This window comes from Phascolarctos cinereus, unplaced genomic scaffold, assembly GCF_003287225.1.
Source record: "Phascolarctos cinereus isolate Bilbo 61053 unplaced genomic scaffold, phaCin_HiC Scaffold_1;HRSCAF=81, whole genome shotgun sequence".
NCBI lineage: Eukaryota > Metazoa > Chordata > Mammalia > Diprotodontia > Phascolarctidae > Phascolarctos > Phascolarctos cinereus.
Genome location: NW_027555514.1, coordinates 28,557,757 through 28,582,553, shown reverse-complemented (window position 1 = coordinate 28,582,553; position 24,797 = coordinate 28,557,757). Strand labels below are relative to the sequence as shown.

The window sequence follows — 24,797 nt, the reverse complement described above, 5'->3', positions numbered from 1 at the left end:
CTATGAATCCAGCAGCCAGTCTCATAAACCACCGAGTTATTTTGTGTTTTATTAACTGCCTCTTGCCTTCCGTTTGCATAATCGTGAGTGGATTTACATTCTGTTAAGACGGTCGGGCATTATTTTTCACGGAAGGTGCGCCCGAGTCCCTTTGGCCCGCACTGTAGCATGATAAAGCAGCCTCATCCGATGCTGATGAAGATTTCGTTCTCACTCGCTGGTTCCATCCGATGCCTTTTTTTCCAGATGGATACCCTATTGTACGATGATTTCCTGCTTGGGGCTCCGCTTTCTGCCGCTCAAGACCATGCCATCTTTCTATGAACTGGATAAACTGCCTATTAAATTTAATTACAGTCTGAATGGTCTCACATCTTGATCTTATTTCCCCCCCCCAGTGTACTGTATTTCACCAAGGTCCTTGAGGATGAAATAAAATAAATCGAAAGGATACATACTCACTCCCCGAAAGGAATGTTTAAGTGGACAAACGATTGGCAGTCTTTTTATAGGCAGGATGGCGGGTGGGGGTTCCTTGGGCTCTGGGATTAAGCAAACTTTTCTCCTTGGATTTCCTTGCTGGATGGTTTGACTGGGGAAAAAAAAAAAGGAAAATAAAATTCTGGTTTGATTAGTTCCCAGGGTTGGCTTTTAACGGCAGAGGAAAGGCTAGTGCTAATGACATCAGTCAGCATCGTGGAGCTCTCATGGGTGATGCTCCATCTACAGCCTCCATGCCTTTGAAACAAGCTAATCCCAACCCCTCCCCCGCATGCCTGGAATGCACCCCCTCCCCACCTCTCTATCAGAATCCCCACCTTGGAGTCCCACTCCGGCCATCTTTCCCATGAGGCCTTTTCTCACCCTCCCATTTGCTGTTGCCTCCAGCCCCATCCCAAATTCACTTTGTATATAGATTCTATTCCTAGTGTCATTGCTCTGCGTCTGGAGAATCCTGTTATCTAGGGGCTGACCATTTGAATTTGGAGGATTTGCTCCAAACGCTGACTTTTCCACCTCACCAGCAGCCAGGTTAGAAGAAGCTAGTATAGTTTGCAAAATCTGTGCAATTTGATGGTCACTATTTGGAAATAGTTATCTAGAGACCAAACCCTTCATTTTGCAGATAAGGAAACTGAGGCCCATAGAAGGACTTTCCTGGGGTCACAGAGGCAGAAAGTGGCAGAGCTGGGACTTGAACCCAGGTCCCCTGACTCTATACAGTGAGCTCTTTCCATTCCACCAAAGTGCTCACCATGTTGATTCCCCACCCCACCCCCCTTTCCCATTCCCAATAAAATGTAAGCTCGCTGAGGACAATGAGATTAATTGCTTTGGGTTTTTGTCTGTATCTCCCCAATACCGGGCAGCCTTCCACACACGTAACACAACCGGTGCTTACTAAATGCTTATTGAATGAAGGATGAAGCGTTTTTCTCTCTCCCCGGAGGCTGAATACCCGTCCTTTTGGGAATCCTGGAGAACAATACTTTACTAGGGAGCCCCAGCTACGGGGAGCTTTCTGAGCAGTGACAAGATAAGACATTGTCATTTCCTGCGTCCTGGGCTTCAGAATTAAGATTTACAACTGCTTGGCCTCTAGAAATCCGGTGAGAATTTGGGAAACCTGGGAGGACAGCTTCTTCCCTCCTAGAGGCAGTTTATGTTAGGAAGGAGAGGCAGGGAAAGGGTTTAAGAGGCTTTTACCAGGAGAAATGTGAATGATGGCACCCCGGTGCAAGCTTCTGCAGGTGTCCTAAGGGTGGAACACAATGTCTCTCCCAGCATTTATTCATTTGTTCGGTAAGCGTTTATGAAGTGCTGAGTTCAAGCCTGGCCTCTGACCCATCCGTCTTGGCTATGTGACCCGAGCAGGTGATTTCGGTCTCTCAGGGCTCTAATTATGTTTCTCTAAGTTACACTGGGAGAGGGCGTTTCCTCACTGGCAGATCCCCTACACCAATGAAAACTCAGCTCCACACAAAAAGACATCTCCCAGGAGGTCACAAAGCCAAAGAATGAAGCAGGGCTTGTTCTCAGAGAGTGTAAAAGTGTTGAAAGTAGAGCATTGCTGCAGGTAAATAAATAGAAGGTAATTCGAGGGAGGAGAGAGAATTGGCCTGGGGACAGGATGGGCTGGGGGCAGGCCTCCCACCAGGGTCCCTTCCACACACACGCAGTCTTCCAGCTACAGTGGCCCATTGGCTGCTCTTTAAGCTCCATCTGCCATGGCTGTGCCTTGGTGGGGGCTGTCAGCCGTGCCCGGAATATCTCCTCCTCACCGCTACCTTTTAGTTTCTCGCAGTGACTTGGGTCAGATCCCACCTTCTGCAAGAAGCCTTTCTTGGTCCCCTCGGGCCCTGGCCGTTGATGCCCCTGAAATCACCTTCAGTCTCCTCTGGGGACATCTTATTGGACCTCATATTTACACGGTGTCTCCCACTTTAGAATGTGGGCCCCTCACGGGCCGGAGCTGCTTTTTGTTTGCCCGGCTGGAAGCTCCATCAGGGAACTGCATACAGGAGGAGCTTAATGTGTGTGACCCGAACAAAGATCTCTCGATTCCAGGGCTATTTCCTCTCAATTAAATTCAACAAATGATTTATTAAATGCCTGTTACGTGCCAGGCACTGGGAGTACAAAGACAGCGATCAAAATTGCCCCTGTCCTCAGCGAGCTTACGTGGGCCCGACATATACACAAGTATATGCAAAATGCAACATAAAATATTATTCACACATATTGTTGTATTTATTTACAAACATGTGTATATATTATTCATATAAAATTTTATATTTATATACTACATAAATTTGTAATAGATTTCATATACATTACATACACTATATTACAGTTATTATATTATAGAATATAATATGGCAATATATAATACAGTATAAATGTATTCCATATTATATAATGTAACATATTGTGTATTTTATACATTTATAATGTAAATACATTTGTTTATATAATTTATGTTTATATGATATGTTTTATATAAATTCTATATTATATAAAATATATTTTATACATAAATATGATTCTATGAAATATATTATTCACGGAAATTATATTGTTATATGCTATATAATGTAACACACAGTATAATTATATGTATTTCCATATCCTATTATATCTTTTATATATAATGTTTCTATATTACATAAAGAACATTTCTATGCTATTTTAATTATTTACTATACTATAGAATATACTATATGTTCTATACTATACCTTACATATAGAATGTTTCTATATTACATAAAATAGTATGTGCAATTATGCCATTAAATATGTTTCTATGTGTAATATAGAATGTTGACTTATAATATTGAATATTGAATTTCTGTGTGTAATATAGGGCATATTACATATAGAAACATATTTAATTATATAATTGTGTATTTTTATAGTTTTATTTATAATGTATATTATATATGAAATATATCTATATAGATTGTTTAGATAATATATCTATATAATATAAAAATAATTATGTATAGTTGAATATAATATACAAGCATCATATGCATATACAATAGTATAAAATAATTTAGAGAGTATATATCCTCACATAATTGGGCTATAGTAAGTAGCTCAGCAGGGTTTTGAACTCAGGATCTGGGGCTTCAAGCTCTTTTGACTGCCCAAGGAGATGTAGGGGTCCTAGGCCTCTTGCCCTCAGACTCATTTTTCACATGAGTGTCTTAACACAGCAGAAACCAGCCAGCCCTTCCCTGGGAGTTCCTCGTACTCCTGTGACATTCTGGACTCTAGAATTGACGTTTTGATTGTCTAGAAAACCCCTATGAAATATCCAGGAGCCAGAGAGCGTTAAATGCTCATACAAGGCATTCCTGTTGCTGCCTGCCCTCCTGTGTGGCCTGCACAGCTCCCCTCCCCTCTCGGGGCTTGGTGAGTTCTGGCATCGTGTCCAGCTCCAGATCGTAGGGTCTTTCCTTTTCCAAATACTGATCTCGTCCATCCAGCCTGCTGGCATCCGCGTGCTGGGTAGATGTGCCATTGACAGACATTCAACAGCCCATGGCCCTACAATCTTCCAAGAACATGCCCCAGTGATAGGTGGTGCCACGTCCTGCTCGGACACCGCATCCAATCCTCTAGCCTGCTCGGGTGTTCTCTGACCCCTGAGCGCCTCTGCGTGGGGGCCTTCCAGTGTGGAAACTCCTTCCAGCCTTGTGGAAAGGGGGACTCTGTATCATGTAACATTAGAACATCGCTGCTCTCCAGTGAACTGTCCAAGGTCCCTGGGTCACACAGCCAACACATGCTAGAGGCAATGCTTGAACCTGGCTCTTCCCAAATAGAAAGAGGGCTCTCTAGGCATTAAGCCACACTGCCTCTCATGGTGTGAATACAGAGGCATAAACACTGCCTGAGCATCCCCTGCGTTGTGCAGAAGGCAATGAAAGAGGGAAGCCCTTCTTCTATTTGTGGTTCAGTCATTTTTCAGTCGTGTCTGACTCTTCATGACCCCATTTAGGGTTTTCTTGGCAGAGGTACTGCCGTGGTTCGTTATTTCCTTCTCCAGCTCATTTTACAGATGAGGAAACTAAGGCAAATAGTGTTACGTGTGACTTGCCCAAGGTCACACAGCTAGTTAGGGTCTGAGGCCAGATTTGAACTCAGCTTATTCGGTGATCCCTGTCTGGAGTCTGAGGGTTTAGAGGCCCTGGAATAAGCTGATGTACTGTTTGAATGGAATTCATACAGAGATGCAGTCAACTTGGTCACAGGAACATATTCAAAATTGGAAGAAACAGTAGATTGAGGACTGTTACAGTGGGAAGTCAAGCAAGAAGTATTTATTGAGCCCCTACTGTATCCATGTGCTAAGAGACGGTCTGGTCCAACGCCCTCATTTCACTAAGGAAGAGATTTCAGCCCAAGGAGAGCTGAAATGAGCTAGAAGGAGACTTTGAGGTCATGCAGTCCGACACCTTTATTTTACAGATGAGGAAACTGAGGCTCAGAGAGGGGAAAGTGACAACCAGAGAGGGAAAGAAATTTACTGTATCTTATAGATGAGGAAACTGAGGCCAGGTCAAAGAGCTTAGCTCTGGTCACCTCCGGTAAGGAGCAGAGGGGATGCTAACTCAGGCTGCAGAAATGTCCTTCCCGGAGGGTAGTCATGTGTTACAGGATGACCCTTCTATGTGATTCTTTGAGTCGAAAATCCCTGATCCTAGTATTTTGACTAAGCTTGTTTTCCTGGGTATGGAACTACCAGCTCTTTCCTTCAGCCTTCCTGGGGTTCTAGTGGAAAGTCTTTCTCAAGGGCTTCCCCACAGCAGGAGGTTCCACACCATGTGGAAATGTTTAAAGTCCCTCATCGGCTGAGTGCGTGCGGCCATCAGTTATGATGAATCACAAAACATCCGAAGAATTTTAGAGGCAGATACTGCCTAAAAACAACATCACCCCAACAGGAAACTCGGTTGAAAATGCCTGGAATGTTAGCCCACCATTAATAGGCAGCCTTCCCTTCCGTCCCTTTTTTTAATGTATTTATTTTCATTTGCAAAGCAAGCAAGCAAGCACTGGCTTCCCTGAACCCAAGAGCGCTGGTCGATGCTTTTCTTTCTAATTCTTTTTTTTTTCTCCTTTCCGCTGCCAGAACTCCAGCGCCGATCATCGGGTGCGCCTGGACCTCGGCCTCTGGGACAAGTTCAGTGAGCTGGCCACGAAGTGCATTATCAAAATCGTGGAGTTTGCTAAAAGGCTGCCGGGCTTCACGAGTTTGACCATCGCGGATCAGATCACCCTCTTGAAAGCAGCCTGTCTGGACATCTTGGTAGGTGCTTTCTTGGGCCTTGTTTGGAGGAGAGGGGATGGGGAGGGGGAGCCCATCCTGGGGACCCCCTGAGTTTGGGTTCCTGCTGCTGTCTCCCCTCAAGGACTGTGGCTTCCCAGAAGCAGCCACCCCATGCTCAGGCAGGGCTGGGTAACTACACTGAAAGATGATCAGGGTGTGGTGATAGAAACAAGGAATGAAAACAAGAAGCCGGAGTTTGTCTAGTCTTTCTGTGTGCCTAGAAAGAGAGAGAGTGCAGTGGCAGGTCCTTTATATGTACAGAATTTCAGGTTATTGTGTCATCAGTGACTCGCCCTTCTGGTGAAGTGACCTCTACCCCTGGGATGGGTACTGCACCCCTTGCCCTCCCCACCTCCAAGGGCCACCTTGCAGACAACGCCCACCGTGCCCACTAGAGGGGAGGGCCTGGACGCCGACACTGCCCAGGCTGAGCTCTGGTGCTGAGAGCTTTTCTCGGGTCAGCTCCTTTCTCATTGCCATTTGGGATACCCAAAGGCCCCAAGACTGTAGCCAGTGCCCTGTTCATTTCCCTCAAAAGCCCAAGCTCTGGGATGCTCTGATGGACCCCTTTGATGACCCTTCTCAGAATACTGTCTTTAAATGCACAAAATAAAATACAACTTAAGATTCCCAAAGAAACCAATTACACTGAAATATAATTATCAAAATGTTTTTAAAACAAGGTCACAAACTTCAGGTTATGGTCCCTGTCCTGGCTTTGCCAGCCTCAGAGTGGGGGAAGTGGAGAGGCACTTAGGGACTTGCCCTCTTTGCCCCACTTGGGTTTGCTCCTGGGAGGTCTCTGCCCAGCACTGCTGGTGCCCTTTTTACCCATAGTCCCTGCTCCCTGTTCACCTAATGAAGGTGCGGCACCTCTTGCCAGGTTTATTCTGCATCGCTGACCTTGTGTCCATCACTCTCTGAGGACTAGACAAACCAAGCTATGATTTGTTGCATTTGCTGATTTTGAAGGTGTAAATGCTCCCACAGAAAATTTAACAATCTGCCCCCCAGTGCAAGTTTGATCTGGTTCCAGCAGACCCCAGCCTCTGGTCCTACAACAGTGTCATTAAAAAGATGGTCCTTGGGGCAGCTAGGTGGTGCAGTGGATAGAGCACCAGCCCTGGAGTCTGGAGGACCTGAGTTCAAATCCAGCCTCAGACACATAACACTCACTAGCTGTGTGACCCTGGGCAAGTCACTTAACCCCATTGCCTAGCCAAAACAAAAACCAACCAACAAACAAAAAAAGATGGTCCTTAATTTCAGGGAGAATTTTAGGGTCATTGAAAGAGCTTTGTGATCTCCCAGTCCAGTCTCTTCTCCCACTCTTAAATCGGGGGCTCACCTTGTTGATTTTTAGTGTCTGAAAAGATGAGCCCTGTTTTATGTGATAATTTGGGCACTGGGAATATTTTTGTCTCCTTGGTTTTTCCCATGTGGATGGTGAGACCAACCTGTTCCATTATCATTATTAATACTTAGAATCCTAATGATAATGATAGTTGACGATCAGACCACGTTTTCCTCTTCACAAAAATCCTTTCCCCTCTTTTTTTCATTTGATCCTCACAAATACCCAAATTCCTCACCAGTAAAATCAGGGTCCTGAAGCCCAGAAATGACTTGCCCAGGACCACACATGTAATAAATGACTGAATCTAAGCCTTCTGATTTTAAATCCCATTCTCCTGCAGCCACACCATAACCACTGCAAGGAGGGGTGCTTGAGATCCTCAGGAAATGTTGTCTTAATTTGCAGCACAATGTGCACGAGGGGAGAGAGTATGAAGGGGAAGATCTCTGTGACACTGGCCTTAGGATTCGCCCTTCGGCTTCACACGAGTGCTGAGTGGGTGCCTGGTGCATAGAAGGTGCTTAACCAATGTTAATTGACTGACAGACTGACCAGCTTCAGAATCCCTTGCTGAGACACGGCTGCCCGTCCATAGCCAGGCCCACTCTGTCCCCAGCCCTTAGTGGCCGAGGCATGAACTCTGGGCAGAATTGTGGGGCCGGATCGAGGCTGCCTGAGCAGCTGACCCCTTTTATGCCAAGGAGTGCAACTTTCTACAGCTGTCCATTACTGAATACTACAGTGTTAGAATAATTGCGTGGCCCTAATCAAAGGACACAGTAGCCAAAGGGATTTTCCTAAAGCACAGATTTGTGTCACCTCCTCACTCCATAAACTCCAATGGTTCCCTATTACCTCCAGAATCAAATGAACTCTTCACACTGTGACCCTGGCCTACTGCTCCAGCCACATCATTGCCTTGTACACACTATGGCCCAGCCTCACTGGTCTTCCTGGTGTTCCTCATGCAACTTAGATCTCCTATCTCCACTCCTTTCCACTGGCCATCCTCCATGCCGGGAATGGTACTCCCTCTCCACCTTGACTCTTAGAATTCCCGGTTTCCTTCAAGAATTAGTTCAAGTACCACCTTCTGCATGAGGTATTTATTAAACACCTCCACTGTTCCAGGCATTGGGCAAGATGCTAGGGATGCTGTCCCCAGTGGATCAACTCAGTAGGGTCCCTCCACTGATGCAGCTCCCAGCCCATCCATGCCTACCCATCCTGTAGGCCTCTCATCTTCTTCCAAAAGTTCTTCCAAGGGCATCCACACAAGCAAGGACCTCCCTAACTTTGCCTTGCACTATAAAGGTACCCTTGGTTGTTGCTAAGGATGCAGGCAAAACTGGAGTCGTCCCTGTGCTCAAGAGGCTTACACGGCACTGAAAGAAACAACACACACACTTGGGCCTGATAGGATTCACAGAGCTCCAAGCACATGTGTCATTCTGATGAGCCCAGGAAGTACAGTGATTGGTGGCAACTGGAGCTTTTTCAGTAAGAGGTGTCATGTCCCCAGGAAGAAGGGGTCTGGGCATAGGAAGCGGTGGTCTAGAATGGCAGCGACCATGACGATCCAGTTCAGTGAACATTGATTAAGGCATTGGCAGCCATTCCAAGTCACTTTATGTATGATCTGTGATCTCTGCGTAGTCTTTTCATATATGGAAAATGGGGATTTGTTCTCAATCGCAGATAAGCTCAAAGTCCCATTATCCTCACATCCTCCTGGCTCTACTCTCCTTCCCTCCTTCCCATAAGCTCTAAACAGCTAAGGTATGTGTTTACCACTAGGTTAGGCTTTCTTTTGTGTGCAGATCACACTGTAACATGCTGTTGTCTACCATCTTGAATAACTTTCTCTGCTTCCACACCATCCCAGCCTCCATGTCATGCTGTGTCATCCTTTAAAGGAAAGAGGTGAGCCTCAGAGCATGACCTCCCCACATAAGCCTGTGAGTAACTCTCCAACCCTGGTGTTGAAACTGGTGAAGAAAACTCAGAAATCTGACCCTCGGTAGACCAGCAAGCCATGCAGCATTCTTGCAGACTCCTTGTAAAATGAATGTTATATATCTGTGTAACACATGTGTTGACTCATAGCCTGTGCATCATGTTAAAATATCTCCCCTTAGACATAGAGACCAGGACATCTAGAGATACATGGAAACAACCAGGCTTAGTTTCTGTGGCTCAGAAAACAAGTCCCTCATGGTTAAACTCCAGATTGAAAAGGCCAGACTGCTTCCTGTTCACCGACAGCCCTCTGCATTGCTCTTTTGATAGAGACAGGAATGAGATGCTCCTCTCTAATGCTGTTAGTATAGATCGCTTCTTTCCCTTGAGTTGTAAATTCAGGCAGGAGCTGAGTCTTCCTTGCCAGAGAGAATCATGTTGTAGCTTATAAGGCCCAGGAGTACATGAGGCTTTCTATTCCAACCAGGCAGTGGGGCGATGGCTGAAATTCAGATATTCAAGAAAGTGTTTTGGCAGACGACTCACTGGCCTTTTAGGAAAGCCGCTTGTTTCCCCAATACTAGACGTATTTGAAAGTATCTCAGATGTGGAGGAAACCTATGCCTGAAAAAGCTTCCCCTTCTTAACCTTCCACGTGAAAGAGGGTTACCCATCCTTCACTGGAAGCCGTCCCCCTGCACCTCCTATCTGCACCCTGTGAGAGGGTTAACATAGTCACCTTGCCGTGAGAAGGGACGGGGGAAGACATAACCAACTCCATTCCATTCGTCATTTGGTCAACAAGGAGACGAATTTGGAACTTGGTAGACCCTTGAAGGTCATTGAGGTCAACCCTATCATAGGGTCATAGGATCATTTAGGAGCGTAGAAGCCAGCTAGTGCAACACATTCATTTTACAGATGAGGAAACAGAGGCCCTGGAACATTGTACTTGCCCAAGATTGCACAGGTAATTTAGTGTTAAAGGCAGGATTTGAACCCGGATCTTGGGACCCTAGAACCAGTGCCCTTTCCGCAGGACCACCTTTCCTCCCATGTTTCTAAGAACCTTTTGGATAGATTCATAACACTGGACCAAGCATTTTGGGCTAGAAAGTAATTACTAGACATTGACACAGGGCCTGCCCCTGAAGACCTTCCAGTCTACTCTGTTCTGGTATGGTGGTGAGAACTTTGTGAATGATTTAGAGGTGTAATTGTGACTTCCTATTTTTCTTTTGGCCTGGACCCATCATTTCATCAGTTGAGAATTCCTGGCATGGAATCGATGCTCGTCAGTCACTCATATGTAACTTGCAGACTTAGCTCCTTGGGACACGGATAGGGGCGGGGGTCAGTGTTGTGCACAGTCTGTTAGGATAACTCGAACCCAGTCCTTCCCAACTCCAAGCCTGGCCTCCTATCAGCCACACCAGTATTGATTCACACTTGTGTGCAGATATGAAAAAACTCGACCTCTCTCCCTGTTTGATTGATACCTTACAAATCCAGCCTAGACTTTCTGGCGTATTTGTGAGATGAGAGACGACCTTGGCTTTGAACCTCAGCAGCGGTGTGACCCCCCACAAGGAATTTCACTTTTCTAGTCCTGAGTCTTTTTATGGGTAAGATGAGAGTAACAAACTACCATTTTAAAAGGCTTTTGTGCAAAGATTTGTAAACTTTGAAGCAGTACAGCAAACAGCAGTACAACCAGAAGCGTGGTTCCAGGTCCTCCCACTGCAGACTTTCTGAACCCTGAGTACGGGCGTCCCACTCTTGAGGGGTTCACAGAATTTGAAGGATCACTCTTGGTTGGCTACTGCCGAAAGCCAAGATGGTCCTTTTATCTTGGAGAGGGATTCATGTTGTAGATCAATACTCTCTGTCAGGGGGCTCTCTCATGGCATTGGACCCTTTGGGCAAATCTGGGAGACTTCTGCTATTTTTAGCCACCACATGGGGCCTGCTTGTTGACGTTTCCAGATAAAATATCATTCTTTCAAACAAAGGGCATTTGAGTCGAGAGAGAGAACTGTGTGTCCGCCAGTGACATTTGACTGTGGTGTGACAGAAATCAAAGATTCCATTTCTTTTGAGAGACAGAACTGTCTTGGCGATGCTAAGAGTTTCTTCAGAAACTTGTCTGCCCACCCCCCATTCCAACAAGACTCTGAGTGTTCCTCTGCATCCCTAGAGCCCAGGTTCTTCTGCTCATGATGGGGGAGCGCCCTTTAAAGTTGAATGGAGTCCTGTTGAAATAATCACTCGGTGCCTAACATCTGTGCACAGCGCTTTCCCCATCTTGTCCCCTAAAGACTCTCTGTGCCTCGCTTTCTTACCCAGTAAATCCTTTCCCTGGCCTCATGTCTTGACAGGCACAAAGAGGAAAAGGTAGTATTTAGATGGCCATCTTGTACTGCCACGTGAAAAGAAGGAATAAATAGTAGACATCCCAAAACATGGCCTCTGTGCTGATAGGGATCACCTTAGGAAGGACAAGCACATGATGCTAGTATTCCATTTATGGGGAAAATGGGGCCAGAATCGCAGCTAGGAATACCGAGAGGGATGCTCTGCAGGTCCTGGACACGCAAATGCACATGCTCTGCAGAGATGTGCCTGTGCTAACTGACCCCAAGGGAGGCGGTACCTGGGAGAGGCCCTTTCAAAAGAACCTTAGATCTCCCGGATTTACAAAATGTGTGCCCCAAATAAGACTAGTTTTAAGTGCCCCTGAAACCACTTAGAGGGACTGAGGGTCACGTGGAGTCAACAACCCTTGGGTTCAAAACTTGAGTTCACATCTTAGCTCAGGCACTTAACAGCGGTGGGAACCTGGGCACGTCACTTCATGCACCTCAAGCTCAGTTGCCCTCATCTACAAAATGGGGGCCTTTTTTGCGCATCTTGAAATGCTCCATGGATATTGACTTGGTGATCACAGGGGATTTACTCATCTTCTCACAAGACTGTTGTGAGGTTGCTTGTGAAGCTTAAAGCCCCATCTAAATGTGGGTGATTTCAAAGCGAGTGACAAGCTCATCAGTTGGTGGTATAGACGAATATGTGCTGGATGTGAATCCTGCCTCTTAGACTTATTGGACAACCTTGGGGCAAATCACTTAATCCCTGTGAGCCTCTGTTTTCTCATCTGTAAAAGGGGAATGCTTCTAGTGCTTACCTCGAAGGATGGTCATGAAGGTTATTTGCAAGGCTGTGACAGAAGTTTGGGAGTAATGGTTCTTCTAACAGCAACCGTAATAATAACTAGCATTTGCATGACACTTTTAAGGTTTGCACAGAGGATTACAAGTATTGTGTGATCCTCACAACAATCCTGGGAGACAGGTGCTAGTATTAGCACCCATTTTAGAGATAAGGAAACTGAGGTAAACAGAGGTTAGGTGACTTACCTGCAGCCACATAGCTAGCAAATGTCCAAGGCAAGATTTGAACTCAGTTCTTCCAGGTCTAACACTCTATCTACTGTGTCACTTACTGCCTCTGTGTGTGTGTGTGTGTGCACGTGTGTGTGTACGTGTGTGTGTGTGTTTGTTTTGTCCCCCCCCCATTAGCACGTGAGCCCCTTAAAGGCAGGGACGATTTTGTTTTTCTGTTTAAATCTCCAGCACTTAGCCCAGTGCTTTGCATATAGTAAGCACTTAATAAATGCTCCATCCATTCGCATATATGTGTGTATATACACATATATGCCTATAGAGAGAGAGCGCTGTGAAGTTTACAAAGCCCTCTACATACATAGTCTTATTGGATCCTCCCAACAGCCCTATGAGAAGTGGCATATTATTCCCATTTTACTGATGAGAAAACTGAGGCTGGGAGGTCAGATGACTTGCTCCAGGCACACAAGTGGTATTTGTACCCAGGTCTTCCTAGGAGGTGCCAGAGTGCGCAGAGCCCTGGGCCTGGAGTCAGGGAGACTCATCTTCCCAAGTTCAAATCTGGCCTCGGGCACCTGTGTGACCCTGGGCAAGTCACTTCACTCTGCCTCAGTTTCCTCATCTGTCGGATGAGCTGAAGAAGGAAATGGCAACCATTCCAGTATCTCTGCCAAGAAAACCCCAAATGGTCACAAAGAGTTGGACACAACTGAAATGACCAAACAATGGAAACAGCTTCCCAGCTAGCCCTGCCCCATGAGCAGACACAAGCGTGGGGCCGGCTGCCCACTGCACTGTCTCTGCTGGGAAGGGGGCAGGCACACTGGCGGCCCTCCCTCCTCCAGTGAGACCGCTCAGGCCAAGCCTGGTCCCTGCTTCGTAGAGGAAGAGACATTCCAAGGCTTTCCGGACATGGTCCTGGTAACGTTACTCCTCGCTCCCGGGTCTGCGGCTGTTTCCGCCACGCCCTACCTGGCCTGCTTGCGTTTCTTGCGTGTTGCCTGGGAGAGGTGTAAGCACACTCTGTTTTCTGCTCAGAGAAGAAATTCGATGCGCGCTGGGCAGTCCTGTTGGCACACGCCGAGCTGTTTGGTAGCACGTTCCCAGTAAACAGGGCCGACCAAGAATAAAGAGCGAGGCTGAATCAACATCTTCGTGTTTGGCTTGAACTGAATTCACCTCCCTCTGCCCTCCCCAAGCCCCGGAACGCCGTGCCCAAGCACCGTAATTCCTAGGCCCAAACAACTGACTTATTTTAAATAGCTTCTCAGGGAATGTTGCCGGGATTGCCAGGATGAAAAACACATTTATCATGTCATTTAGAAGGTTCTCTTGCCCTCTGTGCCTTGCCAAGGCAAGGGAGCTCATGGGCTTGATGTCACAGTCCACTTTGGAGTGTCAGGGAGGCAGCATGGGATGTAGAGTGCTGGACCTCAGAGCAAAGAAGACCTGAGTTCGAATCTCGCTTCTGACATTTATTAGATGTAGACCATGTGCAAGCCACAGCCTCTGAGCCTCAGTTTCCCCACCTGTAAAATGTGAATAAGAATAGTACCTTCCTCCCAGGCTGTTGGGAAGGTCCAGTGAGATCACAGATATGAAGTGCTTTGTGCACCATCCAAATGCTTTGCTGTGTTTTTGTTGTTGTTTCAGTACTGTCTGACTGTCTGTGACCCCTTTGGGGGTTTTCTTGGTAGACATGCTGGTGTGGTTTGCCATTGCCTTCTCCAGCTCATTTTGCAGATGAGGAAACTGAGGCAAACAGGGTGAAGTGACTTGCCCAGGGTCACACAGCCAGTAAGTGTCTGAAGGCAGATTGAACTCGTGAAGATGAGTCTTCCTGACTCTAGGCCTGGCGCTCTATCCACTGCACCATCTAGCTCCCCCAGTACCGGGTACTGTTACGAAGCTGGAGTAGACTGTGTGGTTAGACTTGATGCATTCTGTCCTTAGCGTACATACATTTGACCCCATGGCTTCCACTGAAGTCACCATGGTACAGAGGTGACCCTAGGCCATTATCTGAGTTAATTGCCATGCCTTGTTGATTCTGCCTCCCCAACATCTCACCTGCACATTTCCACTCACGCGGCCATCACCTCTGGGTGGAGTGTTGGAATGGCCAGCTTGTTGGTCTCCCTGCCTCAACTCCCTTCCTGTTCTCCTGACTCTGCAGATCCAATCTCTGCCGAACCCGCCAGGGTGATGCTGCTGAAGCACGAGTCTGATAACGTCACTTCCCTGTTCAGTACACCCCAATGGCCCCCCTATTATTTCTAGCATCAAACACAAACTCCCTTGTTTGGCATTTAAAGTCCTTCTCAACCTGGCTTCAACCCAGATTTCCAGCCATTTTATGTTATTCTCCTTCAGGCATTGTTCAGTTTAGCCAGATTTTCCTTCCTGCTGTCCCTCATGTGATTTCTGATCTCCACACCTTTGCATAGCTTGGAATATACTCCCTTTCTTAGAATCCCCAGTTTCCCCAAAAGCTCAGCTCCAGAACTGTCTTTTATTGTAGGTCTTTACCTGATCAATTCAGATACTAGTTGTCTTCCCCGTCTAAAAATTACTTTGTATTTATTTTCCATACATAGATGTATAGATCTCTCTTCCTAATAGAATGTAAGCTTCCTGAGAACAGGGCCTTTGTATTCTCAGCACTGAGAACAGATTCTGGCACACAGCTGGCATTTAACAAATGTTTGTTGATTAATTGGTTGATGGCAATTCCTACCAAGCTGGAAGTCCTTTGAATACAGACTGGCTTTATGACTGTCATCTGAAGATCCAATCAGCTAAGTATGAGAGATTCATTACCGGTTGTATGGCCACTAGGTTATGACTGTTTTCAGCCATAAAAAATAGCCATTGGCTATTCACTAAGATACAGAAGTTTTGAGTGCAAGGAATAAGGAGACTTGAAAAAACAAGTCGTTGAAGAGAAAATCCATTTCAACACTCATACGTGCATACATTCAGGGCACCATGTTGGGTACTAGGAATGTTCAAATACCCATCCCTTAGCATTTGCATTCTCATCCCCGGGACTTTTCTGTGCAGTGACCTAGATCATGGTCCTTCCATGCTTTCTCATCCTGCCTGGCTCTTGTCTGTGTCTTCCTACAACTGCCATAGAAGGTCCATCCAATGTGTTGGAACTTTCCCTTGCTTTCTCTTGATGTGCAAGAAGACCAGAGGAGCACATGGGTTGTCCTTTGGTATTCTCATTACTTGACCAACCCACCTTTTTTCAAGTCATGTAATTCTTCAATGACATCTTTTCCTTTAGCTCTTTGTAGCTCTTTACATGTTCTGTGTTACAGACTGTTCACACCTACCAGACTTTCCATTGCCCTAAGAAGGTAACTCTTTAAATTCCACAGTGTACTATGGATACAAAGATAGAAAATGTCACCAACTTTGCCCTGAGAAAGCTGAACATTTCTATTCATTTTTGTTGGGTGGAGTCAGATCTACAGATAAGTATGATGCCAGGTATAAATAATGTGATAGAAGTGTTAGCATTAGGCTAAGTAAAATGCTCTCAGAAACTGGAGATGGGAGAGATGATTTCTTTTGAAAGAAAGGTCTATACAAGACCATGTCTTGGAGGAGGATGATATTTGAGTTGGGCCATTAAGGAAGGAGGAGGCTTCAGGAGACCCAGATGTCAATGGGCCTTGGGTCTGTGCCATATAAGGATCAATTGAATGAATTGGGGATGTTTAGAAAAGAGAAAACTAGGTGGGGAGTTGGGGAGGACAGGAGCTGTCATATGGAAGAGGATTAGAGTTGTTCTTTTAGGCCTCAGAAGACAACATCAGGAGCAGTGGTTCTGAAAAGAGGACAACTAATTTATACCTGATATCAGAAAAAACAATTTCTCACAATTTTAGCCATTCAGAATGGGCTGCTTTAGGATATAGTGGACTCTTAGGAATGTCTGGGGAAGGGAGAGGATATCTTTAAGCAGAAGTTGAATGGCCAACGAGGTGACTGATACAGCTCCTAGTTGGGTCAGATCCACAGGAGAGTAGAAGTCAGTGGGCGTTGATGAGGTCAGGTGTATCTTAAAACTTGAGTTCTCCTTCTAGTTGCTTTACAAATGAATCTGTTCTGAGGGAGACACTTGACTAATTCCACCTTCCATGTCACTTGGATGTAAGAACTAGGATGTTTGAGGTCTTCCCATGAGCAAGAATTCCTTCCAAAAGTCCAGTTTGGCCATCTCTTATTATTTGTGACTTGGGACATTTTTTCCTGTGGTCGTTAATAGTTTGCAATTCTTCTTTTGAAAACTGTTCATAGCCTTTGAACACTGATTTATTTGGGGGGATAACTTTCAGTATTATATATTTGTTAGTTATCTAAATATACTGAATACCAAACTCTTATCCAAAAAATCTGGTAGAAAAATGTTTCCCCATTGACTGCCTTGCTTGTCCTAGATCTACTAGTTTTGTTCCACAAAAGCTTTTCAATTTCATGTAATCAAAGTTACTCATTTTGTCTTTTATAACTGACTCTCTCCCTTGTTTAGTTAACGATTCATTTTCTATGCATGGCTCTAAGAGGCATATTATTTATTTCTCTACTTATTTTCATATGATCTTTAATATTCAGGTCAAGTATCCGTTTTGAATTTATAATGGAATATGGTATAATAAATTGGTCTAAGCCTAATTTCTGCCAGACTGCTTTTCAGTTTTCCCAGACGTTTTTATAAAATAGAAGTGTTTTCCCAAGTAATTTATGTTTGGAGTTTATTGGATACTGGATTATTAACTTCCATTATCTCTGATTCTCTCTTGTATAATCCATTTTATTGATGGACTTTTCTATTTTTTAACATTATAGAGGAGGGGAGACGAAAGAGAACAAGCATTTATTAAGCACCGACTCTTGCCGGGCACTGTGCCGAGAACTCTACAAATATCTCATTTGATCCAATACCAAATGGTTTCGATGACTGCTACTTTATAATATGGTTTGAATTCTGACTGCTGTTCCCTTCTTATTCCTTCCTTTTCCCCCCATTATTTCCCTTGATGTTCTAGATTTTTTTTCCTGCAAATGAATTATTATTTTATCAGATTCTATAAAGTGTCTCTTTCATTGTTTCCTTCCTAAAGTTTTCAATTTTGTTTTCCCCACAGATTCTTAGAATCTGCACAAGATACACACCTGAACAAGACACAATGACCTTTTCCGATGGCCTTACCCTAAACCGAACCCAGATGCACAATGCCGGCTTTGGACCTCTCACAGATCTGGTGTTCACCTTTGCCAATCAGCTCCTGCCTTTGGAGATGGATGACACAGAGACAGGCCTTCTTAGTGCCATCTGTTTAATCTGTGGAGGTACTGGCCATGAGGATCTCCTGTCTTTGAGCTTTGATAAGGAGAAAGGAGCTTCATCCACATCTCAACAGCAGGCTTATTTTTCAGGAGACAAGGCATAGGAAGAGAGATTATTTTTTGTTTTGTTTTTACCTGTTTTTATGAGCTACATGATGGTATTTAAGCTCCTTCTCCTCCTCTTTAAAGATTCAAAAATACTGTTTTGCTGAACACTTGCAGGGCTTTTTTTTCATTCTTTTTTTTTTGTTTTGTTTTTTAGGCAGGATAATACTATTGTCAAATTCTCCAGAACACCTTTTTGGTGGCTTGGGAAATTTGAATGGGATATTAAGTTAGCTCCCAAGGATGCGTGCCAAACACTTGAATTCATTGGCCCACTGGTGCCCCAGTAGAGCGAGGAGTCTTCTTTCCAGTGAGATATTAGCATTTCAAAGTAACTACATCACAAATGGTTAAACAAATAACAATGGCTTTAAGAGATGGGCTCCCTTCTTTAAAGCAGTCCCAGATTTGTGGTCTCTTAGTTCTGTAATGCCATCTTCTGGCCAAGACAGGGAGTTCACTTAAACCAGTTACTCTAGGCTAGAGGGCAGAACTCTAGTTTGGAGGAAGTTATAGAAAAAACAGAATTCAGCTTTATGTCAGACTTTCTAAATATTAGAGTGACCCCAAAGCGAAATGGGATGCCAGGACAGATTGTGGGTTCCTCTTCACTGGAGGCCTTCAAGCAGAGGCTGAGTAATGATTAAATGGCTTATGAGGTCCCTTACAGCTCTGAGATTCTGCAGTCTCTCATCCAATGTTCAACTTGGCACATTCGTTCTAAATTTAAAAAGTGACTGCACCACCAAATTCAGAGGGGCCAAGTTTCTAGTGGCTTTTAAGATGAACAGCCAAGTAAGGACAAGAGGGAGGGAAGGTGAGATTTGATTTATCAGGGCTGCAGATGAAATCCAGCAAACAACAGATGCCTGGCTGCTTTTTAACCCTCCTTATGACTGCAGGGTGGGCTCTAACACAGGCAACTGGCCTCGGGAAAGTCACTGGGCCCCTTAATGCTCTAGCCAAGTCTGTAAGACTCTGAGTGGCAGAGGTGGCCACCTGCATTGGTAGAAGAAGTGTCTTTAGCCAGCTGTTCTCTGTGCTAATGAAATCAGAGACTCTTGCCCTACCATGTCCCCAGTGACTGCATACTTTCTTTCTGGTCTCTAGATCGTCAGGACCTAGAGGAACCAACAAAAGTGGATAAGCTACAAGAGCCATTGCTGGAAGCACTGAAAATTTACATCAGAAAGAGACGGCCCAACAAGCCTCACATGTTTCCAAAGATCCTAATGAAGATCACAGATCTCCGTAGCATTAGTGCAAAAGGTATGGAGCTGCTGTTTGCCGCGGTTTTGTTTTTTTACAAGAAATCAGGACAGACAATTCTGAGAACTATTTAAAAAAAACAAACCCCAGTGTCTTTTCCTCAAGTGTGGCATGATGCTGGCCCTGGAGTCTCTTTGAGACCCAGAGACTCTCAGAGTCCTCTTCAGCTCTCTAAAAGAGGGTTCTTCCAAGCACTGCCTCTGTCAGGATTAGGGTGGGGAGCTTTCCGTCTAAAGAAATATAAGGCATAAAAAGGAGATAAAGAGGGGTGAGGATGCAAGCTTCTTGAAAACAGGGACTGTTTCTTTTGTTTCTGTATCTTAACCCCTAGAACAGTGCCTGGCACATAGTCAGTACTTAATAAATACTTGTTGACTGACTGAAGATGAAGAAAGTGAAAATATTGTTTTAAACTTATACAAGGCTAACTGATGCCACTTAATTGCAAGAGAACATTGAGAATGCTGACATTCAGAAAACTTAAGTTTTCAAAAATTACTTTTCCTTTTTTTTTTTTTTTGGTGAGGCAATTGGGGTTAAGTGACTTGCCCAGAGTCACACAGCTAGGGAGAGTTATATGCCTGTGGCTGGATTTGAACTCAGGTCCCCCTGACTCCAGGGCCAGTGCTCTATCCACTGCATCACCTAGCTGCCCCCAAAATTACTATTTTGAAGGAAAAAACAATTATTCTTTGATGTTCTAGGAGAGGTCTCATTAAGGAATTATTATTTTCGTAGCACTTCAACATTTGCAGGGCCGTTTATATGTATGATATCATTTCATCGTTACAACCACCTTGTAAAGTATGTGCTATCTATCTCCATTCTGCAGTTGAGGCCACTGAGGCAGGCACAGGTTAAGTGACTTGCTCAGGATCACACAGCTAGAAAGTGTCTGAGCCAGGAATCAAATTTATCTTCCTTACTCAAAAGCCGCTATACATACTAGGTTGCTTCCCATATTAATTCCCCTGCTTTGTACATCTTTCTAGTTTTCCTACACATTATTTATGGAAATCCCTATAGTCTTGAAGAAAGGCCCTTAGAGATCCTCTTCATTTTGCAGATGAAGAAACAATGGCTTAGAAAGGGGAAGGGATTTGCCCAACGTCTCATAGGTTGTATATGGCAGAACCGCCAAGTGAGAGCCAAGATTGGAACTGAACCTCAACACAAATGGAACAGGGTCTCTGTCACAGGTAGCTTTACTTCAGGACACCGATAGGCAAGAGAGTGCCAGCCTTCCTGACAGCTAGAAGTATTTTGTGCCTTGTGATTTCCAGTTCAGAGATGACTCAAGCAATTACAGAAGTGCCCAGAGCCAAAAAACAGGGACTTGGGTGAGGTGAAGGCACCATTGTTGGATGCTTTTGTTGAGAAATTCAACAGCAGTCGATCACTGGTAACAAGTGCTTGTCATCCTCATCTCGCCATTATGGCACCTTGCCTCTGAAGACCTGCTGAAGTTTACTTGCTTGTGTGAGCTGAGGAAGCAGCTCTCAGTTTGGGGGAGTTACGGTCCTTGGGATTCTGCCTGCCTCTTCTGCCGTATTAGAGCAGTGCCTGATGACAGCAGGCTCATTGCATGCCTGGAGGGGCTGAAGTAAGGCTGACAGGTACTTTCTGGAATAGAACAGGTACCACCTCATTAGGCATTGTTTTCTCTGTTCTGTGGATTGGAAACAAAAGTTTTCATCCCAGCGGGAGGCAGAGAACATTTTTTGCTCAACACCAAATCCTTCAGGTGAGGAGATAGCATAATGGATGAGCAAAGTGAGAGATATACATACATACATACATGTCATGAGTTCTCAGGAAGAAGAATTAGTCAAGTGTTTCTAGTGTAAACATATTTATTGTATTGGAGTTGGGGGGGGGCACAAAGTGGCTAATTTCTGCAGCTCCATACCATAGCAAAACCATGGAATTCAGAATGGAAAGACCCTGGATTTGAATCCTTGCTCTTCTACTTAACTTTGTAATCTTAAGGAAGATTATAACCTCCTTGGTTCTCAGTTTCATCAACTGAAAAATGAGGGAGCTCTAAGGTCTGCGGAATGTAATTTGAGGTTTCTCCAAGGAAACTAAAAAAGGAATGAAGAACCATTCTCTATGTCAGAATGTTCTAGCTTGGGTCAGTTAATATACATTTATGACCTATGTGGATTTCCCCCTTATGGTCTATTATATGTTCCATTTGCTGACTTAATTATAAGAGAAATTAGGTTTTGGTCAATTCTCTTTTAATATCTCTTTTTAGGTGATGCTCAAAGTCCACAAGAGACATTTGCTCCTGAAATATTTTGATTGCAGGGTTGAGCCCATATCAGCCCGTGTCAGTATTTAGTCTCTACTGGTGAGGCACCCTGTTTTTCTGAATTGATGTGGTTTCTTAGAGTCTTAAGAAACTATAGATGAGTAAATGCTTGTAAAGCTGTGGTTAAGGCACAGTTCTGTGAGTTATCAGAACAATTTTCTGTCTTGTGTCAGTTTCCAAGTTGAGAAGCTGTAATAGTTTTCACCCGTCTTTAAAGAAGAGGAATAAGGTACGTTCAGAATGGAAAAATTCTCCTCTAATGCTCAAAAGTGATTAGCAATTAGCATCATGTTATCGGAGAGAATAATCTGGGTCATGCTGTTATTGGCCTTTTTTTAACTTGCACAAACTATTTATGGTCTCATTTTTAAAACTTCAGAAACCAAGAGGCATCTGGCTTGTTTGCGTTTCCAAACTAGATTATTTGTAGGCGATATTTGGTATGAAGGAGGAAGTATCCTTGTGAAAGGAGCCCTAAAGTCCCTTATGTTGGTGTGCCGAGGAGAGGAGAGGAATAAAGCCATGTGGCACAACTTCAGCAGATTTCTTTGCTCTCTTTTCAAAGGTGCAGAACGTGTGATTACACTGAAAATGGAAATCCCTGGCTCAATGCCCCCTCTCATTCAGGAAATGCTGGAGAATTCTGAAGGACATGAACCCCTGACACCAAGTTCCAGTGGCAATACGGCAGAGCACAGTCCTAGCATCTCACCCAGCTCCGTGGAGAACAGTGGGGTCGGGCAGTCCCCACTGGTGCAATAAGACATTTTCCAGTCACTTCCGACATTCCCCACTACCTTCTGTTCCCGGATTTAAAAAGCAAGAAAAAAATTTTTTTTTTACTGCTGCTTAGTTTTGGGACTGAAAAGATATATTAAAATTCAAGAAGGACCAAGAAGTTTTCATATGTACCAATATATAAATATATATATATACATATATATATATATATATACTCCTCACTGTTTGATTCCTAACTAGAAATACAGACTTAAAAATGTTAAAATCAACCATTTCATGCAACCAGAAATTCGTTAAAAGCTTCTATTTTCTCTTCTAAACACTCAAGATTGCATGACAAGACCAATTCCACCCGATTGAAACCCTGGTTAGAGTTCTAAGGACTTTGTACATACAGATGTCTGGCTCTGCTCTTTCTCGACTGGATGTGTGGTGCTTTCCTCTTGTCTTGCATACCCCAAAAGACCACGACATCAAGGTCGTGAAAAACAAGGCGACTGTCCTTGTCCAGTTAAGAAAGGTTAAAGAGACACGGTCTTGCCTTCCCAGACCGCTCCAGACACCCGGGGAACGACGTAAGACTGGAATGTACATCCAGACAAGGGAGGTTGAGAGAGATTCTGGGTTAGTTCGTATGGAAACATGTCCTGGCTCTTTCTGATGCTCTCAAACTGCATCTTCGATTCCGTGTTGCCCCGTAACAAGTAGATGACCTCGCTGCACTAGCAGAACAGACTTCTGTTTCAGCGTAACTGCCAGTTCAGTTTAATCCAATGTCATTTGTCCAACTGTTAACGTCCTTTAAATGAGAAGTGGTTTATTACTTGTTTGATGACAGAACTACACATTTGAAGGAGAAGAGATACTGCATTTTTACAGTAAGGACAGCCGACAAGGCAGAAACACTTTTCAATGTCAGGATGTTTCTGTTTACCTGTTCACAAGCCATTAGGGAAATGTCACTGGATAACGAGTAGGCTGGGCTCCCACCTATACTTTGCAAGTCATGCCAGGTGTGGGGATGTTCCAGCCTCCTTGATGCCAAGGGCCATCACTAATTCCCAAAGGCATGGGCAGAGAAGCTGTCTCTTTTGACTGTAATAGAGTGGTTAACAGATGAAAGGGTCAGTTTCTTAGGTCTCATTTAAGCACTAGTGGATTTTTTTTTCCTGATATTTTAGGAAGTCTGTGATGTACTTTCACTGGCTCTGTTTGTACATTGAGATTGTTTAACAATGCTTTCTATGTTCATATACTGTTTACCTTTTTCCATGGAGTCTCCTGGCAAAGAATAAAATATATTTATTTTAAAGGTGTGTGGGAGCTTGAGTTTATCTTCATTAAAGAGGCAGATAACACAGTTCCATTTTTAATGTTTAAATTTCATTTCAAAAAGCAGGTCCTTAGTCTGCAACCATGACAATTAAAATGTGTGCTTGAGCACAGCAGCCTAGAACATCTCTACAAGCCAATCAGACAATACGTGACATTTCAATGAGTAAAAAAGGGCATAAAACTGTATGTGTAAGAACAAAATGTTAAAAGGCCTACACACAATAATAAAAACCATCTATTACATCATCACAGTAAAATAAGCCAAATGTACAAAAGTCTGCGACAGAAAAGACAAAAAAGACAACACAAGGTAGTCATTGAAAATGTTTGAGTGCTCTTCGGGCACTTAATTAAACATTGCAAAATCAACATCTTCATCAGACTCTGCAAAATATTTTACTTCTTTTCTGGTGCGACCTGTCCGAGGAAGAGATGGTGGTTCAGGGGGAAAGTCTGCCTGGAAGATGTCCATGTCTGAATCCTGGTCGAAGGAGGCCTTCTTGGATTTCTAAGAATTAAAAAAAAAAAACCAAACTTTGGATTTAATGATCCAAGAAAAATTACTGTTCACAATCCACCTAACATATAAAAGCATCCGTGGCAGCTGCATTTTTTCATTAAAAAGCAGAGAACTTTATGTTCAATGAAGAAAACAAACATGTTTTCCTGAGAAAGTAGATGGAATCTAGCAATTCCCCACTGTAGCTGCACTGTAGACACTAGCTAGAGATGTGTGCTGGGTTACAGGAAGATGTTAGAACGCAGTCACCACCCACAATTATTTCATATCTGAAGGCTAACTAACGAAAAAACCCAAACCACAAACAGTCAGCAAGCCCCTCCAGTGTTCCCATTGTAGCTGGGCAAAATAAAAATAGTGTCAGTCACGAGTCTCATACTCAAAGAACCTACAGTCTCTTTTGGGAAACAAAACTAGTACACAGTAGTGAATTAAGAGCTAGGGTGTCTTAAGTACCAAGCCAGAGGCAGCGAGGTAGCACAGTGGATAAGAACAAGGGGTTTGGAATTAGTAAGACCTGAGTTCAAACTCTGACTTAGATAGTTGTGTGACACTGACCAACTCACTTCACCTCTGAGTCTCAGTTTCAT

The 24,797-nt window shown here is 44.2% G+C and overlaps 2 protein-coding genes across 6 annotated transcripts in view; one reads left to right on the top strand and one right to left on the bottom strand.

The window, feature by feature from the left end:
* Positions 1 to 24,797, top strand: part of RARB (retinoic acid receptor beta) — an 829,117-nt gene that overhangs the window by 804,042 nt on the left and 278 nt on the right. For 3 of the 4 annotated variants that reach the window (XM_020971099.2, XM_078151358.1, XM_020971098.2), the window contains 4 exons: positions 5,642 to 5,818; positions 17,719 to 17,923; positions 19,136 to 19,294; positions 22,177 to 23,664. In XM_020971099.2, coding sequence (XP_020826758.1) covers positions 5,642 to 5,818; positions 17,719 to 17,923; positions 19,136 to 19,294; positions 22,177 to 22,373 — 738 coding nt within the window. In that variant the 3' untranslated portion in view covers positions 22,374 to 23,664. Of the gene's footprint in view, positions 1 to 5,641; positions 5,819 to 17,718; positions 17,924 to 19,135; positions 19,295 to 22,176; positions 23,665 to 24,797 lie in introns of those variants that run through there. The other variant, XM_020971102.2, reaches the window with a different exon arrangement.
* The window catches only part of TOP2B (DNA topoisomerase II beta), an 88,546-nt gene continuing 87,457 nt past the window's right edge, over positions 23,709 to 24,797 (bottom strand). For both annotated transcript variants that reach the window (XM_020971095.2, XM_020971097.2), the window contains exon 36: positions 23,709 to 24,195. In XM_020971095.2, the coding sequence (XP_020826754.1) occupies positions 24,034 to 24,195 (162 nt within the window). In that variant the 3' untranslated portion in view covers positions 23,709 to 24,033. The remainder of the gene's footprint in view (positions 24,196 to 24,797) is intronic.